Here is a 26,700-nt window from a genome sequence, read left to right as displayed (position 1 = left end):
AACAGTTAAAACAAATATTTTAAAAGTTTATTAAAAAAATGTTTCATCTGTTCTGGTTGAATGAAATATCAAAATGTACAGAGCGTCATGGACTTACAAAAATAAAAGGAAATCAGAGTTTAATTGAACAGTTTCTTCCCCCCCCCCTCAAAAGTTTTAGTATCCGTTTACTGCTTTGTTCAGAAAGTACACAATAAAATAGATGACTAACAGACTTGTTTTCTTTGCGAAAGACTGCACTGCTGAGCTTAGAGCAGTTGTAATCTTCTCAAACGTTGGCGTTGTTGTGACCGGGGCCCTGGTGAAATATGGCGGCACGGGGGTACTCGTGAAATTGTCCCCAGTTTCTGTAGTCGGGGCTTCTGCAGAGTTTAACGTCGTAGGAGCTTCTGCAGGTTTTGGCGTCGTAGGAGCTTCAGCAGGTTTTGGCGTCGTAGGCGCTTCTGCAGGTTTGAGCGTCGTAGGGGCTGGAGGGTTGGTGTACGGCGTTGTCATGGATGTGGGCTTCCTTGTTCTGCGGGTGGTTGTCGTGACGTTGCAGGGGAGCTCGAACGTGGCCTGGTCGTTCTTCCGCTCTTGCAGCTCTAACGTGGCGTTGTTCAGTATGTCGTAGTCCGGGGCCCACATATCACAGTTGAGAGTAGGTTTCCGCTCTGTACACGGAACGTCTGCAAAACACAACCAACATCTTGTCATTAAAATGTGGCGGGAAAATAAAAACTGTTTTAAACCCTTAGTTAACTGACAACAAGCGCGTGCAGTAATAAAAAAAAACAAAATAAATCAACAAAAGAACGAATTAAAATAGTATCATTGAAACATAACTTTTAGAAATGTTTTAATAAGTGTTTTGTTTTGTTGTAATAAACGGCCAGCTAAAATTTAAATCATTCTGATGAATTCATTAGAGAAAACTATAAATAGCTCGCTTTTTGGTGCATCCGGTGTACGAAATACCGGAAGTGGTGACGAACGATGCTTTTTAAAAGGTCTTTGATATTTTCTATGCACTTTAGCGCTGAAGAATCATGCTATCTTAATTCCTCCGCTTATAACCTTGTATATGTATCTGAGACATGGGTGCTATACAGAAAAAAACTAAGACTACTTGAACCCTTTCACCAAAGATGCTTGCGCTCCATCACTGACATACGGTGGCAAGATAGCACTACAAACAGCGATGTCCTTGTGAACGCCGGTATGGACAGTATAGACCATTGAGGGACTTCTTATAGTCTGACAATTACGCTGGGCAGGGCACGTATACGGTATGGGGGACAAACGTATGACAATAGCAGTCTTTTTTGTGAGCTGAAAGGTGGTTGACGTAACCGAGGTGCCCCAAGGAAGCGCTTTAACGACCAGGTTAGGGCGTTAGGCGCCAACTTGCTTTAACTGACATAGAAGAGAGCACCTGGTCGCAGGCGGCTTCAGAGCGAAACAGCTGGAGGTCCCTCACAAAGGCCGCAGGATACACATTTGAGAACAAAAGAAATAGAATAGAAGGACTTCTTATTGGTCCGACAGTTACGCTGGGCAGGGCACGTATCCCGTATGGGAGACGAAAGTATGCCAAAGGGCAGTCTTTTTTTGGTGGGCTAAAAGGTGGTCGACGTAACAGAGGCACCCCACAGAAACGCTTTAAAGACCAGCTTAGGTGCCAACTTTCCTTAGCTGACATAGAAGAGAGCACCTGGTTGCATGCGGCTTCAGAGCGAAACAGTTGGAGGTCACTCACAAATCCGCAGGATACTTATTTGAGAACAAAAGAAATCCACTGCCGAGGACAGACGTAGACGGCGAAAAAATAATCTAAATCGACCACCGGCGGACAATGGTTATGTCTGCGTTGGAAATGGCAAAATATGTAGGTCGCGAATGGGCCTGCTTAGCCACATAAAATACTGCACTTCTTATTAACCTTCGGACTCGAAGACAAGTCTTATTTTGTAAATAAGTTACTCCCGCCTCATGATACCAAAAGTTTTACAACAAGAACGTCTGTTACCTGTGTAGGATTTGTGGACGTAGAAGGGTCTTATAGCTCTCAGATGGAAGTCTTTTGGAAGCTGTTTCAAGTCCCATTCTGTTGAAGGAACAGGCGAAAATAAAATTAATTAAAAACATCATTTCTAAGAGTTTATGAAAATATATATGGGAAAGGACCTATGGCGAACGCTTTTGTGCCAGTTTTTAGTTTAGAATTTATAACTCTGCAATAGTTAAACTTATTAAAAAACTGAAAACATCTGCGGACTCCTCAGCTATTGGGTGATAAAACTAAATTTGAATCTTTTTTCCATATCAGCTATTAAATTTATAATTCAAGTCAACTTGCGGTAGGGGTCGGACCTAATCAGCGAGTCATAATGAGCGAAAGGCCGTAAAAAATAGCGAAATAGCTTGTTAAACTATAGGAAATTATGCTTCAAATAGTTCTATCATCTAACTTCTTCCATGAAGCATTATAACTATTGTCCTCCTTGTGGCATTAGGCCTAATTTTTTTTTTTCACTTTTCTCGTGTTCCACATCTCCTTTCCTTGCTTGGAACTGATGTCTATATATAGCCTACGAAACTTCCGATCAATTGCTTCTTAAAAGAAAGAAAGAAACTACAAAATTCTATCTCGCCACCTTCCTATAGGCTAGTCCACGTCGTACTACTCTCTATTTCATAAACTCTCGTTACTGCAACTATTTTTTTTAAAGAACTTATGTTCAGTGCACTTAATCACCATCAACTCGATCTCCGCCCCCCCCCCCCCCACACACGCTGATTGACCAAAAGGCAGATCCCGAATGCGATGGATTGATGATGTATGGAGACAGATCTACAACAGCTTGGGTTTCGGGCATGGAGACGAAAGGCTCAGGAGAGATCTTGTAATTTTATACATGTATATTATATGGTAACTCTTATATGTATTACTAAATATATAGTTCGCGTTTTTTCCGATCCTGAAATCGAATATTTTCTCCTGGAAAACTCTTGGAAATCTCATGAAATACTAATCTAAGAATGGTGGGGGAACCCTGTGAAAATCAATTCTGCACTTCTTTTAAACATTTATACACATATTAATATCATTAATTAGTAACAAGAGGTTAACCAGCCAGTTAAAAAAAAAAGAGGACGGCAAAACAGAGGTCCCCCCCCCCTTTATAAGCGCTGTTAAGATCAACTGAAGGAAAGTAACTGCCAGCATATGACCTCTGAGAGACTGTTGGAGAGCTGCGAGTCAAACATTTTAGACGGAAAGAAAATGCGGGAAAATATGCTGGTCGCAACTGGGCGTAGTCATGTGAAACACGTACTACACTCGTCCTTAATCTTCGAAATCGAAGACATTGGGTTAAGGTTAAAAATAGGCCTATTATTTTAATATTTCAGTTTACAAACAATAACAATAGATAAAAATAAAAATTAAAAAAATAAACAACAAAAAAATAAAATCACCCATTTTATTAAAAACATCGAAATCTTTAGCGAGCTCAATTAATATGTTCTCTCAACTTTCTATTGCTAATTGAAGATGACCACATGCCTAAATCTTTCCATTCGAACCCGATACGCCGACTTTCCTCCGCATCGATTAAATTTAATTCGATGACCATTTCTTCTAAAGCCATACAGCTTTTCGTTTGCCTTTGATGCAACAGACTCGAAATAACGTCACGCCATTCTGACCAAAAAGGTTTTCTAACATTGACAGCCTAACAAGTAAATGTAACTTTTGCTAATAAACTTTCAGCCAAGGTAAATCCAAGCTCCGCCATAGGACGGTCCCAAGACCGACTGAGAAGGGAGGAGGGTTGGGCGTAGGGCTAGCTACCGTATATAGCTTTTATATAGCTATACTTTCATGTTTAGGGCATGCTCAGAGCGCTATAGTTCAATCTAGTTTGTGAACCAGCTGGGTGGGGGTGGTGGTGGTGGTGGTGGTGTGGTGGTGGTGGTGGGGGGTTTCTGGGAGAAAGTTTTTCCATGCTGCCTTTAAGCGCTCAGGAAACACAACTCTGCACAAGTCGGGTGTCGAACCTCGAGCCCCCTTCATAGGTAGCCAAGCCAAGCCTAGTTCAAGCGTACTCAGCCTCTCGACCACTAGCTACAGAAACAACAAACAGCAAATCAACAGCAAGGTAAATCTTAGAGCTAATCTAACCAGACACAGCAATAGAGTTTGGCTATGTTTGACAATTTGAGATATGTGATTTCCGGTACGTGACGTTTTGGCACCGCCGTTTTGGCGACGGGACGTTTTGGCGCGAGCCGTTTTGGCGACGGGACGTTTTGGCGCGAGATATCATTTGACGATTATTTAATAAGCACGTAGCTTTTATAAAAATGTTTATTTCACTCTACCATAATATTGTATGTATAGCATGAATTCTAACACCGTTCACCGTTTTTAATTTTAAATTAATATCTTAAAAAACTTTTTTGAAAATAAAAGTGTGCCTCTTAATAAACACACATACACAAGCCAAAATGTTTATTAAAGAAAATGATGTGAAAAACAAACACACATTTACATTGAGTACGTGAAAAATATGTCTTAACACAAACACTCATGCAAAACATAGATATGAATAATTCTTTTAAAAGAAATAACGCAATAAACGTACATAATGTATTTAGCGCCAAAACGTCCCGTCGCCAAAACGGCTCGCGCCAAAACGAACTTCGCGCCAAAACGGCGGCGCCAAAACGACCTTCGCGCCAAAACGGCGGCGCCAAAACGTCCTGCTTCGATGTTTTCTAGTGGACGTACTTGTGTTTCCCTTGTATTGGCAGCAGTCTTTGACGCCTTCGTGAGAGTAAAGTAAAAGGAAGTACTTTTGAACATTGTCCTCTGGACACAGACGATTACCCTGATAAAGGTAATTATAATCTGCAATGATACAACTTGTCCTATTTATACAGAAAAGGAAACACAAATTTGTAATGATAAAGTAGTATGAAAAGGTAGATAACAAATACCGTCTTATTTATGCACTATTTATTTTGATTATTTCCCCGATATGAAGTTTTTCGATGAGCAAAATCATTGCATTTGGTTAATTGTTATTTTAAATATTATTAGATCTATCTTTTATTTCTTTATTTTTGAAACCAGCGTTTCTCAAACTTTTAATTAATGGTATAATTTCCTCCAACACAATAAATTATATGAGATATTTGTGAAACGCTTGACATCCAACGGTTTTCTCTTTTTATTACAACGCTTATATCAACTCACTCTGTCTGTCTGTCTGGTAAAAAATGTGTACACGATATTTCTCCCACACCCATTGTTCAAACTTCGACCAATTGAAAGTCAAGGCACGAATCAATAAAATAAAGTAACCAATTAGACAATTATTTACTGGTAATTTATTATTTTGTTTCATATCGACAAGGGAAACTAATACTTCAGTTTCCATAGATATGGCTAAATGTGTTGGGATTAGTTTAGTTCCCTTAAATAATTGTTAACGCTGTTTCTCCCTCACGTATTCTCTGATCAAGTTGATACTTTAAACAATTATTTATTGTAGCTAACAAAACATGAATCAATAAACAAAAACCCCAATTAGTCAATTATTGGTAATTAGTTATTTTGTTTGATATCGAATAAGAAAAATAACCTGTACATTATTGACAGATAAAGTTTTAAGGGCGGAGTTCTTCCCCTTTAGAAAAGCTTTGTTTTTTTTTAAAGATTTTACAAATATTTTGCTTGTTTTTTTTGCTTGTTTTTTGGAGGTACTATAAATAAATAAATAATTTTCGTGTGTACTAAAAATTACATTGATTTTTTTTTTAATCATTGCTTCATTTTGTATTTGGACAATATTAAAACCTACATATATATATTGTTACGATCTTCTCTATCAGGCCTTCTGTAAACACTGCTAAACACAACACAGCACATCTAACACAAGAACTTGACAACAGGAGTTTCAAGTAACAATGTGGCGGTTTAATGACAAATACATCAAAAGCCAATTCAGCACAATTGGCTACATCAAATTCAAATGCTTTCTAGTACAATAGAACTGCCTGCTAAACACTACAAGTCTTTCTCTGTCTACTTCTAGACTCGTACAGCTACATTTTCAAGGACTCACTTTGTAGCACACATTTCTTACTGCCTTGCTGTCCTGGACTCAACTGTCTTTTTAACCGGCGCCTTCGACAAACTGGCCACGGAGGTCACGTTTTAACACATTGTCTCTCGACCGTAAAGGCTCTGGGTCACATGACCACAGCACGGGTCATACTTGCGTGAAATAGCATTACTGTCCCTTGACTATCGACAGCCGTTGACCCGTTGACCTGTGTGATTGGCCTGAGTCATGTGTATCAGTAGGCCGCACACACATTAACCCTTTCAGTCCGCCACTAAAGTTACTACAATATTCATATATATGTTATGATAAAACAATAATTACATAACAAACTTAAATCCCAAAATTAGTAGACGAAAAGAGTTAGTGTTTTCTGCATAGAAAATGCATATCAACACAAACACACCGACAAAACATAAATATGTATTCATTCTTTTCAAGGACATAATAAACAAAAAAGGAACATACATAATGTAACTAAAACATTCCGCGTCAAAACGTCCTCCGCGCATAACATCCCCCGCGTAAAAACGGATACGCCAAAACGTCCTGCTTCAGAACTACAGTTACGCTGCGGTTTAGTGAACTATATCCGAGGCTAACGCTTCCCAGCCTCAAAAAGTTGCCCGATTTAAAACTGATTTAAACCGATTTAAAACTCCTTCTTCCCTAGTGCTATTAGAGCATGGAATGGGTTGCCTGAGCTAGCCAGGAAAACCAGTGACTTGGCAGAATTTAAGTCATTGGTTAATATGCATGACTAAATGCATGACGCGTAGGACGTAATCATCTTCTTTTTTGAAGTAACGTCTGTATTATATAAGATAAGATAAGAGAAGACGGCTAGACCGACAGGGAAGCAAAACCCCTGTTCGTTAACTTAAAATCTTGTTGATTGCACTGGCAGGGATGTAAGACGATCCACACACCGTTTTCAAGAGAAAAGTTTTATGATGGACACTCGCAAGGCTGTTGTGGTACGATGAATGAAAAGGAAGAAGATTACCGGTGTGCTCGGCTTTCGGCCTCGCCTTTAGTCCCGAGCGTCTTGAGATACGGGCCATCGCTAAGATAGGAATGTGGTAAATTTGCATCTGCTTGGATCTCTCCCAGACAGAACAATTTTTTCAAAAAGTTGGTGGTGGGGAACTTATGTCGTATAGAGTTTCAAGAGTCCTAGAATAGATTTTTAAGTCAATTTATATAAAAAAAAGACAAAAATCAAAACCAAGGTATCACAACCTCACCATCACCTATCCCTGTTGTCAGTCGGACTGTTGAGGCACCACGCAAGATTTGTCGAGGGTCTCTCTCCATTCCTCTTTGTCTTTTGCTTTAGATAGAACCTCTTTCAAAGGCAGGCACGGTCATTCTTTTATGTTTCTCATTTCGCTTCTTCTTTATCCAGTTACTGTTCGCTGAAGGAAGGTCTTTGCAAGCCAAAGAGTTTTAGTTCGCGTTTTTTTCTTTGTACAATAGCAGGTCATCGTGGAGTCCAGTCGCTGTAGTAACGCTGTCTCTAATCTCTTCGTTTGTGATGCGGTATGTTGACAGTAAACCATAGCAACGTCCTTCCATTAGATCTAAATCACGCTTGGGTAACACTATGAATTGCTTGTGAAACTCTAAAAGAAAAAAAAAAGGGTGTAAAAGCCTAAAATGTTCAGGCGAAGGAAATTTCCGACTTACAAGTGAGTGAAATATCGTGAATATATAGTTCACCAATTAACTCTTTCTCCTCGGATCCTGCAACCTTTTGCAGACGAACAACCATAGCTGTATAGAGCTGACCAGAGCCTGAAATTTGAAAGAATTTAGAGAATAAACAAGACGCACAAACTATTTCAGCTTGATCCGAGATTGGGTTTGGGATGAATAACGTGTACAAACTTTTTGACAGACAGTCAGACAGACAGACAGACAGACAGTCAGACAGACAGACAGTCAGACAGACAGGGTGAGGTTTTTTTTTATGGCATCGTTCAATCACGAAGCGACTATGGCTCATGTCATGGGCATTAGCTTTGGTCGGAACGAATTCACTTACACACCAGTTTCCCCCTCTCCACGCAACTGATGTATCCAAAGGCGTATCCAAAGGACCAGCAAGTGCTGCAAAGTACCTCTCTTTTTATTCAATCACGAAGTTACTGTGGCTCATGTCATGGGCATTAGCTGTGGTCGGAACGAATTCACTTACACACCAGTTCCCCCCTTTCCACGACACTGATGTATCCAAAGGCGTATCCAAAGGACCTGCAATTGCTGCAAAGTACCTCTCTTTTTATTCAATCACGAAGCGACTTTGGCTCATGTCATGGGCATTAGCTTTGGTCGGAACGAAGTCACTTACACACCAGTTTCCCCCTCTTCACGCAACTGATGTATCCAAAGGCGTATCCAAGGACCAGCAAGTGCTGCAAAGTACCTAAAGGTCGCCGGCTCCTGATTTTTTCTTAGGATTAACTCTCGTAGCCTTTCCCGTGATTGGGTATAGCTGCAAAGCAGCAGAGGTTTGAATTAAGAGTTTTCCATGGCTAACGCCAAACAAGGACAAGCCTTAGTAATGTGAGACACAGCTTGAAATGCAAAATTAGAGGCCGACAGAGCCAGACCAGTTTAAACGAAACATTAACTAGGAAATATAATAACAATATAAACTACACACAGACTAAAAACCAAAACTTTGATTATGCATGAAACCCAAAACCCTTTAAAAATACCTATCGATTTTCACACAGTTTATCCCAATTGCTACCAATTCATAACTCCAAAGAGACTTACAAACTTACTGTTGAAAAAATCATTCGGCGGCACTCCAATTTCAATTATGAATTCATTGTATGTGGATAGGAAGGTGTCTCTTTCATCAATAGCCTTCTGCTCACTATCTGAACCTCTGCTGTTGATAAACCTGTAAGTACAGATAGGTTACAAGCCGAATAGATATATAAAGGTACAAAAATTAACTTCTTTGAAATGAATATAGGTTTAAAGCTCAGAGTTAAAATGCCGTTGAAGCATGGTTTCTGTGATGTTCATTTCCTTTCTTTTTTTTTTTTACAATACCTCTATTCATGTCAGAACTTCGTGGAACCTTCTGGAACCAGAAGGTTGATCTAAAAAAAACGCCTCTAACGACTTTTCTAGAAATTTAACAGTTGATGTATATCGCTGTTTTTCTGGTTTATACTACATCTATATTTAGACTAGACGCGCCGATTTCTTAATGCTACTCCATATCCTGAAACAGGGTGTTGTTTTGTAAAGTTACTATCAGAGGTAAAGTTTTTTTGTTTCAAACATAACCTATATATACATTATGTAAAACTAGCTGAGTCTACATCTAGGTCTAACGGCAGTTACATTTTTGTTCAGATGGGAAGGTAATGACATTAAAGATCAATATTCTAGTTTTTAATTTTTAGATCGACAAAGAAATCTACAATGTAAGATCATAAGATGATTAAAATCAACAGGTTTGAAATATTTAGATCTAGGATTTCCGAAACGGTGACATTGCTCTTATCACCATGGAAACTAAAAGCCTAAGCTTTATTCGTTTATAATTATAGTCTACTATACATTGAAAACTAAAGATCCTTATTTTTCTGAGACAGAAGAGTGATTTCCAAGGTCTGTGCTCTAAAGGGTTTAATAAATGGATAGAGGCTTAGGTACATTTTACGTAGAGTCTTGTAAGTCTAAATCTATAGGCCTATGAATTCAATTCGATAAACTCTGAGTAGATTTATACATTCGTTTTACCAGAATTTTATCCGGTAGTGGGGGGGGGGAGGGAGGGAGGAATCGGGACGAGGGAAAAAAATTGTTCTATTTATTAAAAATCTATCATTCATAAATTCATCAGATGCCTAAAGGGGGAAATTTTCTTAAAAAAAATATTTTCAATGTTACTTGTTTTTTCGTAAACAAAATGGTACTCTTTGGAGAGGACATAGGAAGCTGTGGCATCTCAGAAAACATATGAACGATTTGCATTTTTTGGTTTGGTTTGCATTCCTTTGACTATTATCCCCTCCCCAAAAAAAAGAATCATATACATATATTTATTTGTCACAGACGACAAAAGCGATGGTGAAATAGAGATATTGTCAACAGAGTTGAGCCGAAGGCTCTTCGTACTCTAGGCGTGCAAGCCTGCTTGAACAAACCGCTATGTCTGGAAGAGGTCTTAGTCAATATCTATGTAAAAAATTGCTATTTCCAATGTGTCTGACACTTCGGGCGCATGGACTAGAATAAATGATCAAAGACCGAGCACACCGGGAACCCCCGCCATCTTACTATGTTTTACCAAGATAATCGTGCAAAACTCGCCTTTAGTGTAACGGTCCCTTGAGGACCGGCGCATTGATTGTCGACAGGGACGTGGGAGCTCTCTTTCAACTCCGCACTGTGCAATGGAAAAGCTCTCGCATTCTCTTGGACACTCCCACACGAGTTTTGTTTTGCTATGCATTTTGCCTAATCACTTCCTCTAGTGATCGTTTCCACCCGAGTGCCACGTTGAGGCAGAATAGAGTAGCCAGGGATGGTGAAATCTAATTTCCCGATAGTACTTTTACTAAATGAGATAGATAAACGTGACTGACGGACGGAAGGACAAACAGACAAGACAAAACCTATAGTGGATTTTCCAAGTTAGGAAGATAGTTAACGATGCTGGTTTAAAATAAAATTAACCATTTTGTCAAAAGTCGTACCAAAAATTTAAAAAAAAGCGAGAAGGGGAGAGAACTGCTCTAACCTTGCGGTAGTCTCGTCGTAGCATATTTTATGTACCGATTGATATCTGATGCCCACGTAATGATCCATTCCTTTTGACTCCGACAGAAGATCAAGTATAACATCTAACGATGACAGGGACTGTGCTGAGAAGAAATAAATTATTTTATTCAAATCGTCCCAAACCTTTTTTTTTTTCGATTGTGTTACGTAATAAAACTCTCTTTAGTGGATCATCAATATGGTAATCATACAAGATATAATTAGGTTAATCTCAATTTAATAGTTAACACTTTAAACACTATTCTGCTGATCTCACTCCATTTTTGGTTCTCTCTCTTTCAACACGTATCCACACCATTCCACATCCACATGTAACAGACTGACCTGTTTTTTTTTTCTCTACATGTTTCCATCCCCCAAGTGATGCTTCAATGTAAATGAAATAATATTTAAACCCGTGATATGAGCTTCTGAGCTTCGCAAAGAGAATTTGGTCGCTCGCTACAATTTCAAACCTAACTGTAGAATACAAAACCTTCTACCTTTATAAGTTCTTGGATAGCTCAGTGGCTTTATTATTTTAAAAAAAGATTTTCGATCGAAACATTCCCTAAAAATTAAGTCTACAAGAAAAATAAAACAAAACAAAAAAACAAAAAAAAACAACCAACAACAAACAAAATTTTTTTTAAAGACAATACCTCAATAATAAAACTTAAAATATGATAAAATAAAAAAAAAAGGTTCAAACAGGGGATGGAACCCGTGATTTTGACACCTTGAACGTCTTTTGATGCGTACGTACCAATTCAGTCATCGTATGTTTGTGATTATTATTGATACTATCATTATATGGACATCTAGATCTAATACTAGACCTAGACCTCTGCATTAATACTGGATGGCTGCCTGGTCGTGCGGTTTGTGCGCTGGACTGTCGTTCGGATTTATCGACCGTCGAGGATTCAAACCCTGCCCGCTCCCATCCCCCGTCGTCCTGCGGGAGGTTTGGACTAGGAAGTAAACTATCTTCAACTCTGAAGGAACATCCGAAACATGTAAAACAAAGATCTAGTGTCCATCTCCTCTCGATCTAGAATCTAGATGTAATCTTTATTAGATTTACGTAAAAATCTCAATAAAATTGTAGCAGCTTTAAATTGACGCTGTTATCATAGGCTGTAACTTCGGAACACTAAGGCTTACCAAATTTTTTAGTCAAACCATATTTACATTTTATAATTTTTTACTTTACAAAATTATAACGGTCAATCTAGAGTTATCACCGTGTGGCCAACAAGCTAGTTATTCTTTTCTCAGCGATATAAATCTATTGTTAAATTTCTAGGAAATCATCAGAATCAATTTTGAGATCAGCTGTCTAGGTTCGTGGATCAAGGCTCATGGATAAAGGTTCCATGAAGGAGTGACTTGAATAGGCCATAGGGGTATTGCTATTGAAAAAAAATACAAATTATCATGGAATCCCCATATTAAGTGAAATTAATGTCGATAGAACGAAATTTTTTAAAATATTTTTTTTACGAACTAAAATGATATTTAATCTTGGTCAAAGCAGAACAGAATAGTCCAATTCAGACTCACGAAATTTAGAGGCGCTTCAGGATAGTATACTAACATAAACATATTTTTTAGCTAACAGGTGGTGAATTTTATCAAATGCCTCAGAGAAGTCTAATAAAAGGGCATCGATTCGCTTATTATGATCTTAGCCTTTTTTTTTTTTGAAAATTCATCAATTGGAGTTTTTACTATTGGACCTTTAAATTTCACATTAACCAAAAATTTCAATTGTTGACATAGATAAAGGAAATTATGTTTATCAAAGTGGTAAATGATGTATCTTGCATTTTTACAAGTCATGCTGGTGAGTGATACAAGGACTGTGATGAGAAGAAATAAATGGATCAGACCAGTAGGGTTCACAATGCCACGGGCTCTACTCTCGGGGGGGGGGGGGCGCCACACGCAGACAATGTGATGTACATGGTAAATGGGGAGAAAGGTAGCAATAAAGTACCTTGCCCCGGGGGCACGTTTTGCTAACTACGCCTCTGGATCGGATGTATCTCCTATTTTTAAATAGGGGAGTGGCATAAGTGTCTCTCCAGTCGGACGGTACTCTACTTTTGTAAAGTGATGTCTGAAAAGGTATTTATTTATTTAGATCTTAGTGAGAAAGTGGAGTTTGATTGGTCACACCCTTAGACAAGATACCAACAACAGAGTTAGACAGGCCTTAAGATTGGAACCCACACATGTCACAAGACGTCGAGGAAGACTAAAAACAACCTGTCCAGGCAGTGTACTAGATAAAGCCTAGAGGACAGGAAACAGCCATTAAAAAACTAATAAGAGACCTTGGAGAGTGGCGTGCTTTTAGTGAGGACCTATGAGGAACGCAAAGGAAAGAGGATGATGATGGAGTGACATTAGTTTCTCTCCAGTCACTCGGTACTCTACTTTTATAAAGTGATGTCTGAAAGTGTATTTATCTGAACACTGGTGCTTGCTGGTGGTTGCTCAGATCTGTGATTAATCCTAAACATATATCTAAGTTTCCACAGTACACTCTCACCCGATTGAAACGAATGAATGCAATTCACATCACAACTGAAACTTTCAGTGCAGGCCTGGTGTCGCTCGAATAGAGTCTGTCCCGTGGTGAAAAACACCTGAACTCCGATCACTTCTACAGGGATAGAAAAAAAAAAGGACGCTATTTAAAAAAGTGATATTATTACTAATAGCGAGGACTTTTTCGTATATTTTGCAATTTCAGTACATTTCCAGGAGTTCCTGGTAAATCAAGAGGCCGCGGGAAATCTGTTATAAGTTATAAAATGGTTTAATTAAAAAATGTATATACCTAGAATAAAGGCGTGTCCTATGAAAGTGCGGGGCCCATTGCGGTCGCATAGGTTGCAGTGGCTTAAGGCCGGCTCTGCAAAATAGCGGTGTATGCTACGCCGCCGGTCGACTAGTAACAATTTCTATTAATTAGGTCATTATATCAACCTTTATTACACAACATGCAGTCATGCGTAAAAGCATCTCAAACACAATAGTGAGTGTCAGTGGCTTTATTAAAGTTACGTCAATCGTATGACACAATAAATAAGTTAACCGTGTAAGTCCTACATCATTAAAAGCCATGCTCAATGTAAATTGCGGACAAGCGGGACCCAATTTGGAGCAATCGGTCAAATCACCCTAAGGCCGGCTATGTACGGGAAGCGTGGTTGAGAGGCTAAGTACGCTTGAACTTGGCTTGGCTCTGCTACCTATGAAGGTTCGACACCCGAGTCGGGCAGAGTTGTGTTTACTGAGAGCCTAAAGGCAGCACGGAAAATCTCCCCACTGGTTCACAAACGAGATCGGACCAAAGCGCTCTGAGCATGCTATAAGCATGAAAGTAGCGCTATATTAAAGCAATAATCTAATTTACATAGATGGTGATATTAAACAGCTGATTTGTAAATTGTGATATCAAGAATATGAAATGTTAAGATGTTAAGGGTGATATTTAAAGAGCGATTTTAAAGAAGACGATATTTTCTTGGCAATAACAGTGAGAAGATGACATTTAGATAGTGATGCACCCTAACCCATTCATCCTTGCCTGACTTCATCGCCCCCTTCTGATTTCCCGCGCTTTTACACCAGCGTAGCTCATTTCTTTTCTGCCTCTATAGAGAACAACATCGGACATATAAGTTTTAACTTAAGACTATTTTGTGTTAATTGTTTGTTATTTTTTGTTTGTTTTGTAGCTGATGAAGGCCTCGTGGCCCAAACGTTATTTGTTTTACGTTGTCCCGCAGGATCACATATATGCATGTTTATTTTGTATTTAAATGGTGATATGAAGCAGATATTATTTAGAGAGAGCTCTTGATAAGATTATATCTACATGGTAATAATAAGATTACATTGTTCTGGTTGTTTTGTAATAGATCTACTCTAGGTCTAGATGAAGTCTTGTCTTCTTCATAAATAATGGAGTTCGATTACAACCAAAACCAACATATATTAAATTCTATAAAATACTTGATAAAACTGTTTATACTTGATACATAATATTTAATCCAAAATGAAGGGGCACAGTCCAAATGTCAACAGTTACTAAAGATGATGTCTCGTCATTAAAAGAGGAGTGAGTCGTTTCTCCTGTCCGTTAAAAAATATCCCATCATTCCTATTTCCGTCTAACATAGTCTATTTATAGTCTTGTCAAATTCCCAATTAAACTACACCTATAACAACATATAGAGACTGTTGCTGATAAGACGATATATAAATAGTGAAATGAAGATATAATTTAGATGCTGCTATAAAGAAGATAATGTTTCAAAGTTATTTTTTTTTTTACTATATCTAGTTTTAATTGCCATATTATAGTGTTTTTTTTTAATTTATGAAATTTGAAATTCTTCTAAAATTGTTTTGTTCAATGAAAAGAAGTGCCCCCCCCCCTTTTCCATCTTATATTGATAGTGTTTTAGTTCCGTAGTTGGTTGAAGTGAGCGGACGGATCACATTACGTACTCACTATATTTTCTACTACTGATAAATTCCCCATGCACACTCCTGTAGCACTCATCGGCTGTGTTCTGGTAAATGGCTCTGTGTGTGACGCAATACTGTACCCCTTCCAAATTCGGCGTGCTCCGACCTTCATGTTCAAACACAAGTATGAGGGTCGGGTTGGCGTTGTCACTGGGGTTGGCAGGGGGTGAGTATCTGTAGACAACCTGTAGTGAGCAGAAGTCCATGGTGCATATCAAATATATCAATTGTAAGAAAAGCGAGAGGCGATGTGGCCCAGTGGGTTGAGCACTCTGATTTCGAACTGAAGAGGTCGCGAGCTTGAATACCAATAACGAATGTGGAATTTGAGATTGGCGATCCCTAGTCTGACATTAGTTCGAGAAAGCTAAGTCGATTGGTCGTTTGACCAAAAAAGTGGACACCTTGATTAAGATTACCTTGCAAGAGATGGACTTTTAATAATAATCACCATGGACCGTAAGTTGCACAATTCCATTTGAGATACAGAGGAAGAAGAGGTGAAGGAGGCTTCGGGAAATTAAAATTATGTACCACTCTCTAAGGCAGTGTTTCTCAAACTTTTTTTGCACAGTAAAAAAAACTACAAAAATTTCGCGGCACACCATGAAGAGCAATAGTTGTTTTATAATAAATAGAAAAAAAAGATTTGACCTATTTTTAAGTATTACATTCAATGTGAAGGGTGTGCCTGTTTTTGAGAGCAAATGCAATCTAATCGAGGCTCCAGAGTCGAAAAACAAACTTGTAAGAAGTCTCTCTCTTTTCTTAGACTTGATTTCAGTCAGTGCTGAAAATCCAAACTCACAAAACCATGAAGATGCAAATGTAAGAACTATTTTGATTGCTTTTAAACTGATTGCAGGATATGACTTGTTGATTGAAATCCAAAACTTATCCAGGCTTTTGTCGGCAAAACTTGACTTAAGAACTGCATCGTTTTTAAATCAATGAGCTGCTCTTCTTCTTTAGTTGTAAGATTTGTAGCTTCATTGTTTCCAAATAGATAGCTGACCCATCCATACTCATTATTTTCCAACTGTTGGGAAGTAATACTGCAGGTGTGTCAAAGTGTGCAGAATTTCGGGGGTGACTATGGAGCGCACCACTACTATCACTGGTCGTTGTAAGTTGGGATGTCATCGCAACCTAAAATAAACATTAAATAGTAGGCAGACCTGTGTAACGCCTGCACGTGTGGCGTTCTGAAAACTCCCGCGGCACACCTGCAAATCTTCGGCGGCACACTAGTGTGCCGCGGCACACAGTTTGAGAAACACTGCTCTAAGGCCTGCAGATTTAACGATGGTATAAGGTTGTCAGCACAATGCCCAAAATTTTTTATGATCCCCTTGTTATGGAGTGTATGTGTGTGAGAAGATGTTAACGATTGGTTGGTGACTATACAGTGTGAATGATGCAAGATAAGCGGCATTGTCGTAAGCTGCCTTGGGTAGGCCAGACGACTCCGGAATGCTAGAGTGAAAAGACGTGTTTTTGTAATTGGTTAGATATTGTTCAACATACCATATTCTATTCAAAGTCTACTTTATTTCATTTTATCTCAGGTTGAATTTGTAATAAAAGTAATATTTAGTTTTGTTCTCAATGAAGCTATTCAGGTCATTTCAAGTTTGACAAGTAAAAATATAATAAGCCTACAGCGGTTAAGTTGTCTACCAGAAGTTTGGTGCTACAAGTCAACGGCCGTCAGCAACACAGGGTGTCAGAAAAGAACGAAAAGGAACGTCTTAAGTTCTGGAACGAAGCAAAACTACCAGCCATTGCTTTGGCACCACATCATACTGTCAACGTTCTAGCAGTATCTTACAAGATCAGCTACACATTTTGTGCGGCTTCGCTAGAATAAAAACAGAAGTGATGTTCCCTTTCCAACCTTACGATCTATAGGGCGGATGATGTCAAGGTCACCTGTTTCTGTGGCTCACAGTTGACGAGGGTGTCATTTGGCTAGCACAACAACCAGCCGGCCGACCAACTGCCTATACTTTTCCGCAACTAATCTCAGGCACAACCCATAAGAGCTGGATGGACTCAGAGGAGAACTAAAGATTTCGATATTTCAAATCCCAGTTTTCACCAGGATTCGAAGCCGGAATCCCCGATTCGAAAGCCAAGTTCTTTACCACTCAGCCACCGCACCTCTTTGGCTAGAACGCAGGTCAAACACTAATTACGTGTCGGGTGGGTGGGGAATGGATGTCAACAGCTCGACTCCACACATCAACAAAGAGTAGCGTTGACCACAACAACTGCAAGACGAACTAATTAATAGACTAATTAAAAAAGCATCGTATATCATTCAAGTACAGCTACCATCTCTTGAAGAGCATTACCAAGAAAGATGCCTTTCCAAATCACTCACGATTCTTAAAGACAACCTGCACCCATTAAACCACTGTTACATCAGATCTGAACAAAGTGGTCGTCTCCTTTCCATTAGGACTAAAACTGAAAGATTTAAAAGCCCACTTTCGGTCAGAGTGTTACAAGATCAGCTGTCGTCATCGAGAATTACATAGAAGTCAAATTCATAAAGCGATGGTTGTGAATGTGTATGTGTTTCTTGAGTGAATGTTGTTCGAATATTTTTTATCAATATTGTTTTTGTACTGTAGTTTCGCTGAGCTTGTCAATTGTAGTCAAACTGAATCCATTAGATTGGATCAATAAAAATGATCTTATCTTATCTTATCTTATCTAACACACAAGTAAATGCTAATCCCTAAAAGGTTATACCTATCCTAGTGTCATTTAGCAACGGGAAATAGGAATTTTACCTTTTTGGTGCATCCGGTTTGCAGACATAGGAAGTGCTGATGATTATTTTAGAATGAATGATTATTAATTACTAGCCCGCCCTATACTCCCGCAGGACGACGAGGGGATGGCGGCGGATAGGATTCAGACTCGAGACCATCGAGACAACAGTCCAGAGCGCATACCGCCCGACCAGGCATCCATCCTACAAGTAAATTGTTTGCACTTTTTAGAATTGTCAAATCAATTTTCTAAGCTCTTTAAGCACAAACTGACTGTTAGTATTTAGTTGCCAACTCTCGTCTGTCCCTTGACTTTCGTGACAGTTTCACTAAATCAAATCCGTCAACTTTACCCGGCCATGTCAACTGTGATCCTTTCATAAAACTTCCTTGACATTGCAGATATATGCAGCAAATTAACTTATTGTTCGTTTAGGCGACCCTGACACGTTTTATAAAAGCTTACATAATAAACAGAATATTAGACTCACCTCTCCTTTTAAAAGACCATTTTTGTCTTTCTTAATGTTGTTCCACCATCCTCGTATTCTGAAGTAGCCCACATCGTAGATCAGCAGACTGTAGAGCTTGTCTTCTTGCGCTTCCCAAGAAACGCGCGGAGGGTTGCGGAACACTTCGGCGCCTCGCTGGAATAGACCAATCAGATAGATGTAAACAAAGAGATCTCTACGCTCTGGTCGTTTGTAGAGCGTCTAAAGCTTAAAACCAGTCGGACCGAAGGCTCATGGCACTGTTGACTAAAGAAAAAGATTTATAGTGGTGGCGAGGAGGCCCAGGAATCAGAGGATACAATGATCTAGTACGAGAAACATGCCATACAAATGACAAATAACAACTATAAACCACATAACAACTACAAATCGCATAGCAACTGCCTCTTGCTAGAGAAGGGAAGGGACACTGGTGACTAAAGAAAAGGATGCCAGGAGGCCCACCAATCAGAGGATATAATGATTTAGTACGAAAAACAAACCAAACAAATAACAACTACAAACCACATAACAACTACAAGCCACAGAGCAACTGCCTCTTGCTAGAGGGGGGGGGGAAGGGATATGGCGTCATTCCATTCAATTTTAAAGCTCCAATCACATTCCCTTGTTGCGTGGGTGAAGACAAAGATGGTAGGTAACATTTTTGGTTCGATTTTATGGGAAGATAAATCATTTCTGTCCTTCACATGCAAATGCAAACAGACAAACTACAAACATGTTTTTTTTTTTCGGGTCAGATATTCATAGTCATTAATACTTTAAGGATTTAAAATTAAATTAATAAATTAAAAAACAACAACTTGATGCATACATTATCAACATTTATATATACAACATTGAGAAATGCTAAATTGATGGTAATATTTATGCTACATTGTGAAACTACTCTGCTACCCATTAAGGGGGCTTGAGTTTAAAATACGTGTTGAGCTGAGATGTGCTTTCTGAGCTCCTAAAAGCAGCATGGAAATCAGCTCCCAGATACCCCCCTTCCCCAACTATTTCTACAAAAAGAGATTGGACCATAGCGCAAAGCATGAAATTTGAACTATACAAAAGCATTAATAATAATAATAATAATAATGCGATGTTAATGATCATTGTAGAAGCTGTAACTGATTTTGTTTTTCTCTGTTGATAGTTCGTGTCTTCAAAATGTTGTCCCTCACAAAACCAGACATAAAAAGGTCAGTATCTTTACACCGGTTAATAGGGGTACATTGAGTCGCTAGAACTTCAACCACTGCAGATCAATAATATACACTAATTTACATATAACGATACCACTAAATGAATAATAATAAAAAAAAACTACAGCTTTCAATGAAAGAACATATAGAGAAACTTCAGTGTCAAAAAAACAACTAAAAACTATTAAAAAAATGATACAGCTGTCCTCTTCAAGTCCTAGAGATAAACAATTACCCTTGTCATACAAGGAAATCAAAACATTCTGTCAATACATTGTATTCGCTCTTCACTATTATACCTTGACGATATCTAAAGTAAAAAGTTAAAGTTCCCCTTTCAGACCTTACGATTTATAGGGCAGATGATGTAAAGGTCATCTGTTTATGTGGGGCGCAGTTAACGAGGGTGTCTTGTAGCCACCACAACGACCAATCACCTTTACTTTTCCCCAACTATTGCCAGGTACCCATTAGAGCTGGGTGGACTTAGAGGCGCACAAAGATCCCGAAGTTTAAAATTCCATTCTTCACCACGATTCGAACCCGCCCCCCCCGCGTCTTGGAAGCCAAGCCCTTTACCACTCAGCCACTGCGTCTTCTATGAAAATAAAAAACAAGTTAATTAACTCTTTTATGCCTAAAAAACCCCCCAATCCATTCATTCAGTCTTACCATACCAGCCACTGACAAACGTACCTGTAAATCCTCATCGTAGGGCAGACCCTCAGGATGTAGTGAGAAAGGTTCCACTTTTGGTAGCAACTGGTTTTTACCACATATTTCAACCAGATCTAGAAACAGCAAAAAGAAAATTATTAAAAATAATTTAAAAAAAGAAAGACAATACCTGCTTTCTACAACGTATAGAGCGATCGTTTTTTTTCCTTCTTATTATCTAATTAATGTTGTATAAAAATTAGAAACATTTTTGCTGCTCCCCACCACCCTCCCCATTCCCCCCGAGAAAGAATCCATCGATAGGCCTTAAGATCTAGTCTTAGAAGACAATGCGCATACGTTTTCCTGAGCATTAATTTATCGCACAAGTTTTACTGAGCATTAATTTATCAAACTCTTGAATCACTGAAACACTGTGCTGACAGAGAGAATAGGAAAGGCTTCTGCACCAAGCGCGTCCTGGAAAATGCTAAATTGACTACGATAATCAAAATCTTAGTCTACAATGCTTGTGTTGTGAGCACTCTGCTTTATGGCAGTGAGAGCTGAACAAGATACATGCGCCAAGAGCATAGATTAAATAGCTTCCACTTACGCAGCCTGCGACGCATAATGTGCATCTCTTAGAGAGATCAAGTCTCCAAACAGGACGTATTGAAAGTGGCAAATATGAACATCATCTTTGCTCTTCTGATATTGCGAAAACTACGCTGGCTCAGACATGTCATCCGCATGCCAGATGGAAGAATCCCTAAAGACTTCCTATATACTGATCTTGCGGAGGGAGTCAGACCCAAAGGGCCGCCCAAAACTAACCTAAAGAGATGTCATCAATCGAGACATGAGAACCTCATATTTCCACGAAAGTATGTGGGAGGAGATTGCTCAAGACCGGACAGCATGGAGACAGACTGTGTGATTTGTTTTATACTTTGTGTACAGAAGTAGTGACCTACCTTCTTGAGCTTGAAACACAACGTGGACATCTACCAAAAGCTTCTTAGTCCAAAAAAATCCTGCGCGCCACAAAATGGAAAGTTTATTTTTTCTGTGGACACACACACACAAAAAACAAGTTATTTAAATAAAAAAAACAACAAACAAAATATTGTTAGAGTTCTTCCTCGTAGAAAAAAAAAACAGCGAGTTTTTTTTTTAAATTAATAAAACCTAACTTAAGATGAAAGCTCAGTGTTAAGATCTTCACAGTGTAACGGGCAGATGATTGTTATGGGCAGCTGTTAGTTAAAGGCAGCAAAGTGTTTGGGGCAGCTACGGGCTAAGGGCAGCTGCATGTTAAGGGGAGCTAATTATTAAGGTCAGCTTAGTGAAAAGTGAAGCTAAAGTGTTAGGGGCAGCTAAATGTTAAGGTCAGCAAAGTGGTAACGGCAGGTCATTGTTAAGGCCGGCTAAGTAGTAACGTCAGGCAGTGGCGTAGCAAGGTACCCTAGGGGCCCCGGTTCAAGAACATCTTGGTGGGCCCCCCTCCAGACAATAAGACAATTTTAGTAAGAGACAAAAAATGAGTAATCTAAATGTGGAGACATTCCAATGAAAAGATCGTACATTTTTAAAAAATAAGTAATTATGTCATAACGTTTGATTCAGTTAAGACTGCATATAAGTAATAATGTTTTAAATGTCAATGTTTTTAGAACTAGTTAATAGAGTTAAACGACTAAAAGTGTTTCAAATGAGCAAACAAATGTTCTACCTAAGTTGTGGGCACCAACTGGTCATTAGTCATGGGCACAAGCGTAATGATCTTATTCGCGCCATGATTGCTACGCCACAGCTGTGAGCCCCTATTGGTCGTAGGCCTGGGTTCATTGAACCCCTTCGCGCCATGGATGCTACGCCACTGTCGTCAGGTCATTATTAAGGCCGGCTAAGTGGTAACGGCAGGTCATTGTTAAAGCCGGCTAAGTGGTAACGGCAGGTCATTGTTAAAGCCGGCTAAGTGGTAACGGCAGGTCATTGTTAAAACCGGCTAAGTGGTAACGGCAGGTCATTGTTAAAGCCGGCTAAGTGGTAACGGCAGGTCATTGTTAAAGCCGGCTAAGTGGTAACGGCAGGTCATTGTTAAAGCCGGCAAAGTGTAATGTTTAGTTAAGTTTTAAGGGTAGGAAACACTGAAAAAGAGTGCAAGATAAGCTCTACAAAACACTGGAAAAAAGTGCAAGATAAGCTCTACAAAACACTGGAAAAAAGTGCAAGATAAGCTCTACAAAACACTGGAAAAGAGTGCAAGATAAGCTCTACAAAATCAGCCACTTCCACTGACTAGCTCTTCAGATAATGCTAGATGCTGAAACTTGATTCACGTCATAATTGTTTTTTAATTATTTCGCAACTTTTTAACCATCAACTAAATTATCATACACTGCCATCTGTTTTTGCGGAATCATGGCTCCTGAGCCCACACTGGTCTTATTTTGAGCCCTTGGAATTCCTTCGTATACCTACACTGGGGCCGTCTTCATGAGAGAGTATGCTCTGTCACCTTCATAACATCTATAACCACGAACGCTGTATTTTTTTTTGTTACAAAGCTTATATCAACTTACTCCGTCTGTCTGTCTGTCTGTCTGGTAAAAAGTGTGAACACTTTATTTCTCCCACACCCATTCTCAGATCAAGTTAAAACTTCGCACAATTATTTATTGGCCTAGACAATCACATAAATCAATAAAACAAAAAGTAAACAATTAGACAGTTAATTACTGGTAATTCACTATTATTGTTTAATAGCAACAAGGGAAACCAGTACTTCAGTAGTCACAGATATGACTCCATTTGTTGGGTTTACTCTCCTTAAATTATTGTTAACGCTATTTCTCCCTCACGTATTCTCCGATACTTGAAACTTTAAACAATTATTTATTGTACCTCACAAAACATGAACCAATAAACAAAAATACTCAATTAGTCAATTAATTATTAGTAATTAATAATTTTGTTTGATATCGAATAAGGGAAATAACTAATACACTATTGATCGAATATAGTTTTAAGTGGGGGAGGGGCGTTTTTCTCACTTAGCTAAGCTTTGTTTTTTTTTTAAAGGATTTAAAAAAATATTTTGCTTGTTTAGTCAACCGTAACACAAATCTTATATTATCATAAATATTTTTTTTTTATACCTCACCTGAGGTTGAAGCAATTCCTTTCGGATTTACATCTGGAGTAACATATACCGAACCATGGCCAATAAGGATTCAAAAGGTTATCCAAAAGAGCATCTGAAATGCAAATCTGTTGTAAGAAAAAAGAAATCAAAGCCTAAGGTTGTCACTAGACGGCTTGCTGGTCTAGTGGTAAGACTCGTGACTTATGAACTGGGGGCCACAGGTTTGAAGACTGTGATTTTGAAATTCGAGATTTGTAGGTAGTGTTGATGGTCTATTTTGTTGATGAGTATATATATGTTAATGGTGCATGCGAGTCCATATGACACAACAACAGAATGAATCAAGAATATACTTAATAACGCAGGCTGATAACTTCAACAATTTAATAAACAATAAAAAGGGCACAGTCCTCTGTCGTCGCTAGCCTAGCGTCGTCCTCTTAGGCGTCTTGTCCGTTATTCTTCTTGTTCGTAATCCTACTCTGTTCTTACTCGTCACATTACTTAGGAAAAACCCGATTCACATCAACTTCTACGCATCTTGTGTCATTACAGTAGTCCCATTATTTGAGGATAGAAGTCGCAGACAAGGATAATATATTTTAGTCGACCTCATGAACACTGCATTCATTATTACGAAAAAATCGTATTTAATATAATAATAATAATTATAGCTTTTATATAGAACTACTTTCTTGCATGTAGCATGCTCAGAGCGCTATAGTCCAATCTCATTTGTGGACTAGTGGCTAGAGGGGATATCTGGGAGAAGGTTTTCCGTGCTGCCCTTAGGCGCTCAGTAAACATTACTCTGCTCGAGTCGGGTGTCGAACCTCGGGCCCCCTCTTTATAGGTAGCCAAGCCAAGTTCAAGCGTACTTAGCCTGTCCACCACGCTTGCCACAATCACTGCCATTACAGTGTCACTATCCCATAATGCTAGAAACGTACACAAAATATGATGACCTAATCTTTGAAATTAAGTGACCGTGGATATCTAAATTACAATTTCCTTGATTGTAATGTCAGCCAAATGGGTTGTGACCTGATGACCTCGCATACATATTCGTGACCCTGAACATTCCTTGGAAATTTCTCATTGCCTCCTGATGGCGGTACTGCAGTGGACTTAACACATGATTAAAAAAGTTTGTTTTTTTTACTGCAATTTTATTTTCCTTTTCTCGAATCTCGGTCTTGGAGGCGTCAGAGTATTTTACCATAATAATCATGTTAATAATGATAAAGGTGTACATGTAATATTTGTCTGAATGGCATAAACTGCTTGGCTACCTATCAAAGATTAGAGGGGGGGGGGCTAAATACCTAGAAATCATATTCAGTAATTCTAAATGTAATGTAGATTCTAAACACACTAGATATTTAGTTCTAGTTAAATGTGAAATGCTCCTATTGAAAAAATCCACGTACTTTTTTTTTATATATTACTGACGTTACTTAAAAAAGAAGATAATTACGCCCTACGCATTTCATGTGTCAAACACGTCATTCATGTTAATCAATGACTTAAACTATTCTAAGTCGTTGGTTTTTCTGGCTGATTCAGGCAACCTCTTCCATTCTCTAATGGTACCAGGGAAGAAGGAGCACTTTTACGACTTTGTCTTAGGGTATGGATCAGTAGATTTATGTTTACACCAAGTACGACTAGATCTAGGTTTTTTTTTTTATTTACCTCTAGATCTAGAACTAGATGCACTACTGCCATCTATGAGCCAGACACAAACACAAGATAAAACTATTTTGACATTATATAGCATCTTTCAATTTCAAGACTTTGCGGTGAAGTTCATTCCTAGTTTGGTCTAGTCTTTGTAAGATCATGGAACTAGGGTTAGATTAGACCATTTAGACTAGAAGTAATGTAAAACAATTCCCGAAATAATATTGATTAAATTTGGTCTGTTCCGGAAGTGTTCTATGTTGTGCAGAGGCTGCGCAGATTGGTGCAACTTCTCCGAGATTAATTAATGATTAGAATTAGCCCAAAGATAGACCAATTTAAAGGGTAAGTATGGAAGGTGTCAAGAATAAAACGGTTAAGTATTGAATGGTAAAGCGTTTGGCTCCCGAACCGAAGTATCTAGGGTTCGAAACTCGGTAAAGATGGGGATTTTGAATTTCGGGATTTTAGGACGCACCTGATTCCACTTAATTCTAACGGGTACTTGACGTTAGTTGAGAGAGTAAAGCGGACGTTGTGGCCACATGACACCCTCGTTAACCGTCGGCCACAGAATTAGATGAACTTTATATCAGTTTCCCTATCGATCGCAAGGTTAAAAAAGGGGAGCTTTTATAAAAGAGAGTACCGGAGATCATGCCACTTGTACGAAGCAAGATGAAAGGGCTCAAGAAGGCTCTGATGTTTTCGTGAAAGCACATTGTTCACTTCACCAAGGGCCTCTAGTTACCTGAGGCCGGCCTGTAATGAGGGTGTCATCACTGTCATGTGACCAGCACATGGACTACCGTTACAACCCCAACGTAAGGCAGGTATCCATGAGAAGGGCGAACTTAGGGGCGTCCTAAAAATTCCAAATTTAATTCCAGTTATCATCAGGATTCGAACCCGAGATCCCTCGGTTCTGAAGCCAAACGCTTTACCACTCGGCCTTCTTTCCCCTAAGACATTAATTTTCTTCCAAACTTAAAATTTGGATTTGTGTAAACATTTGTATCTCATGTTGTTTATACAACAGAGAAAAGCAAAGCTTTTAAAATTCTCCAGTGTTCGAAATCTCGTATATAGGTGAAAACAACAAGAAGAAGCCCGCTTAAAAGTGAATTATTTATATACAAAGAAAGTAATCAAGTCAGATGTCACATGGACACATGCATGCCCGCTGGCCAAATCGGTAACCACGTACAATTACGCAGCTAACGGTGTCATATTACAATTCCATACCAGGGGCGGACTGGCTATATG

At 38.8% G+C, this 26,700-nt stretch overlaps 1 protein-coding gene across 2 annotated transcripts; it reads right to left on the bottom strand.

Moving 5' to 3' along the window:
- LOC106060323 (uncharacterized) lies at positions 1-25,721 on the bottom strand. Of its 2 annotated transcripts, none has more exons than XM_013218150.2 (13): positions 25,447-25,721; positions 23,770-23,876; positions 21,578-21,669; positions 20,640-20,734; positions 18,730-18,885; positions 15,439-15,640; positions 13,465-13,578; positions 10,885-11,008; positions 8,906-9,027; positions 7,803-7,910; positions 4,775-4,894; positions 2,009-2,086; positions 1-668 (listed from the first exon to the last, which is right to left on the bottom strand). In XM_013218150.2, the coding sequence occupies exons 1-13, from the start codon at positions 25,477-25,479 to the stop codon at positions 157-159; spliced, it is 1,863 nt and encodes a 620-aa protein (XP_013073604.2). In that variant the 5' UTR covers positions 25,480-25,721; the 3' UTR covers positions 1-156. The 2 variants fall into 2 exon arrangements, with proteins under 2 accessions (XP_013073604.2, XP_055870420.1); XM_056014445.1 differs by having other exon boundaries at positions 23,770-23,863.
- Between the last annotated feature and the right edge of the window lie 979 nt (positions 25,722-26,700).

This window comes from Biomphalaria glabrata, chromosome 16, assembly GCF_947242115.1.
Source record: "Biomphalaria glabrata chromosome 16, xgBioGlab47.1, whole genome shotgun sequence".
Lineage (NCBI taxonomy): Eukaryota > Metazoa > Mollusca > Gastropoda > Planorbidae > Biomphalaria > Biomphalaria glabrata.
This window is presented reverse-complemented; position numbering and strand designations above follow the sequence as displayed.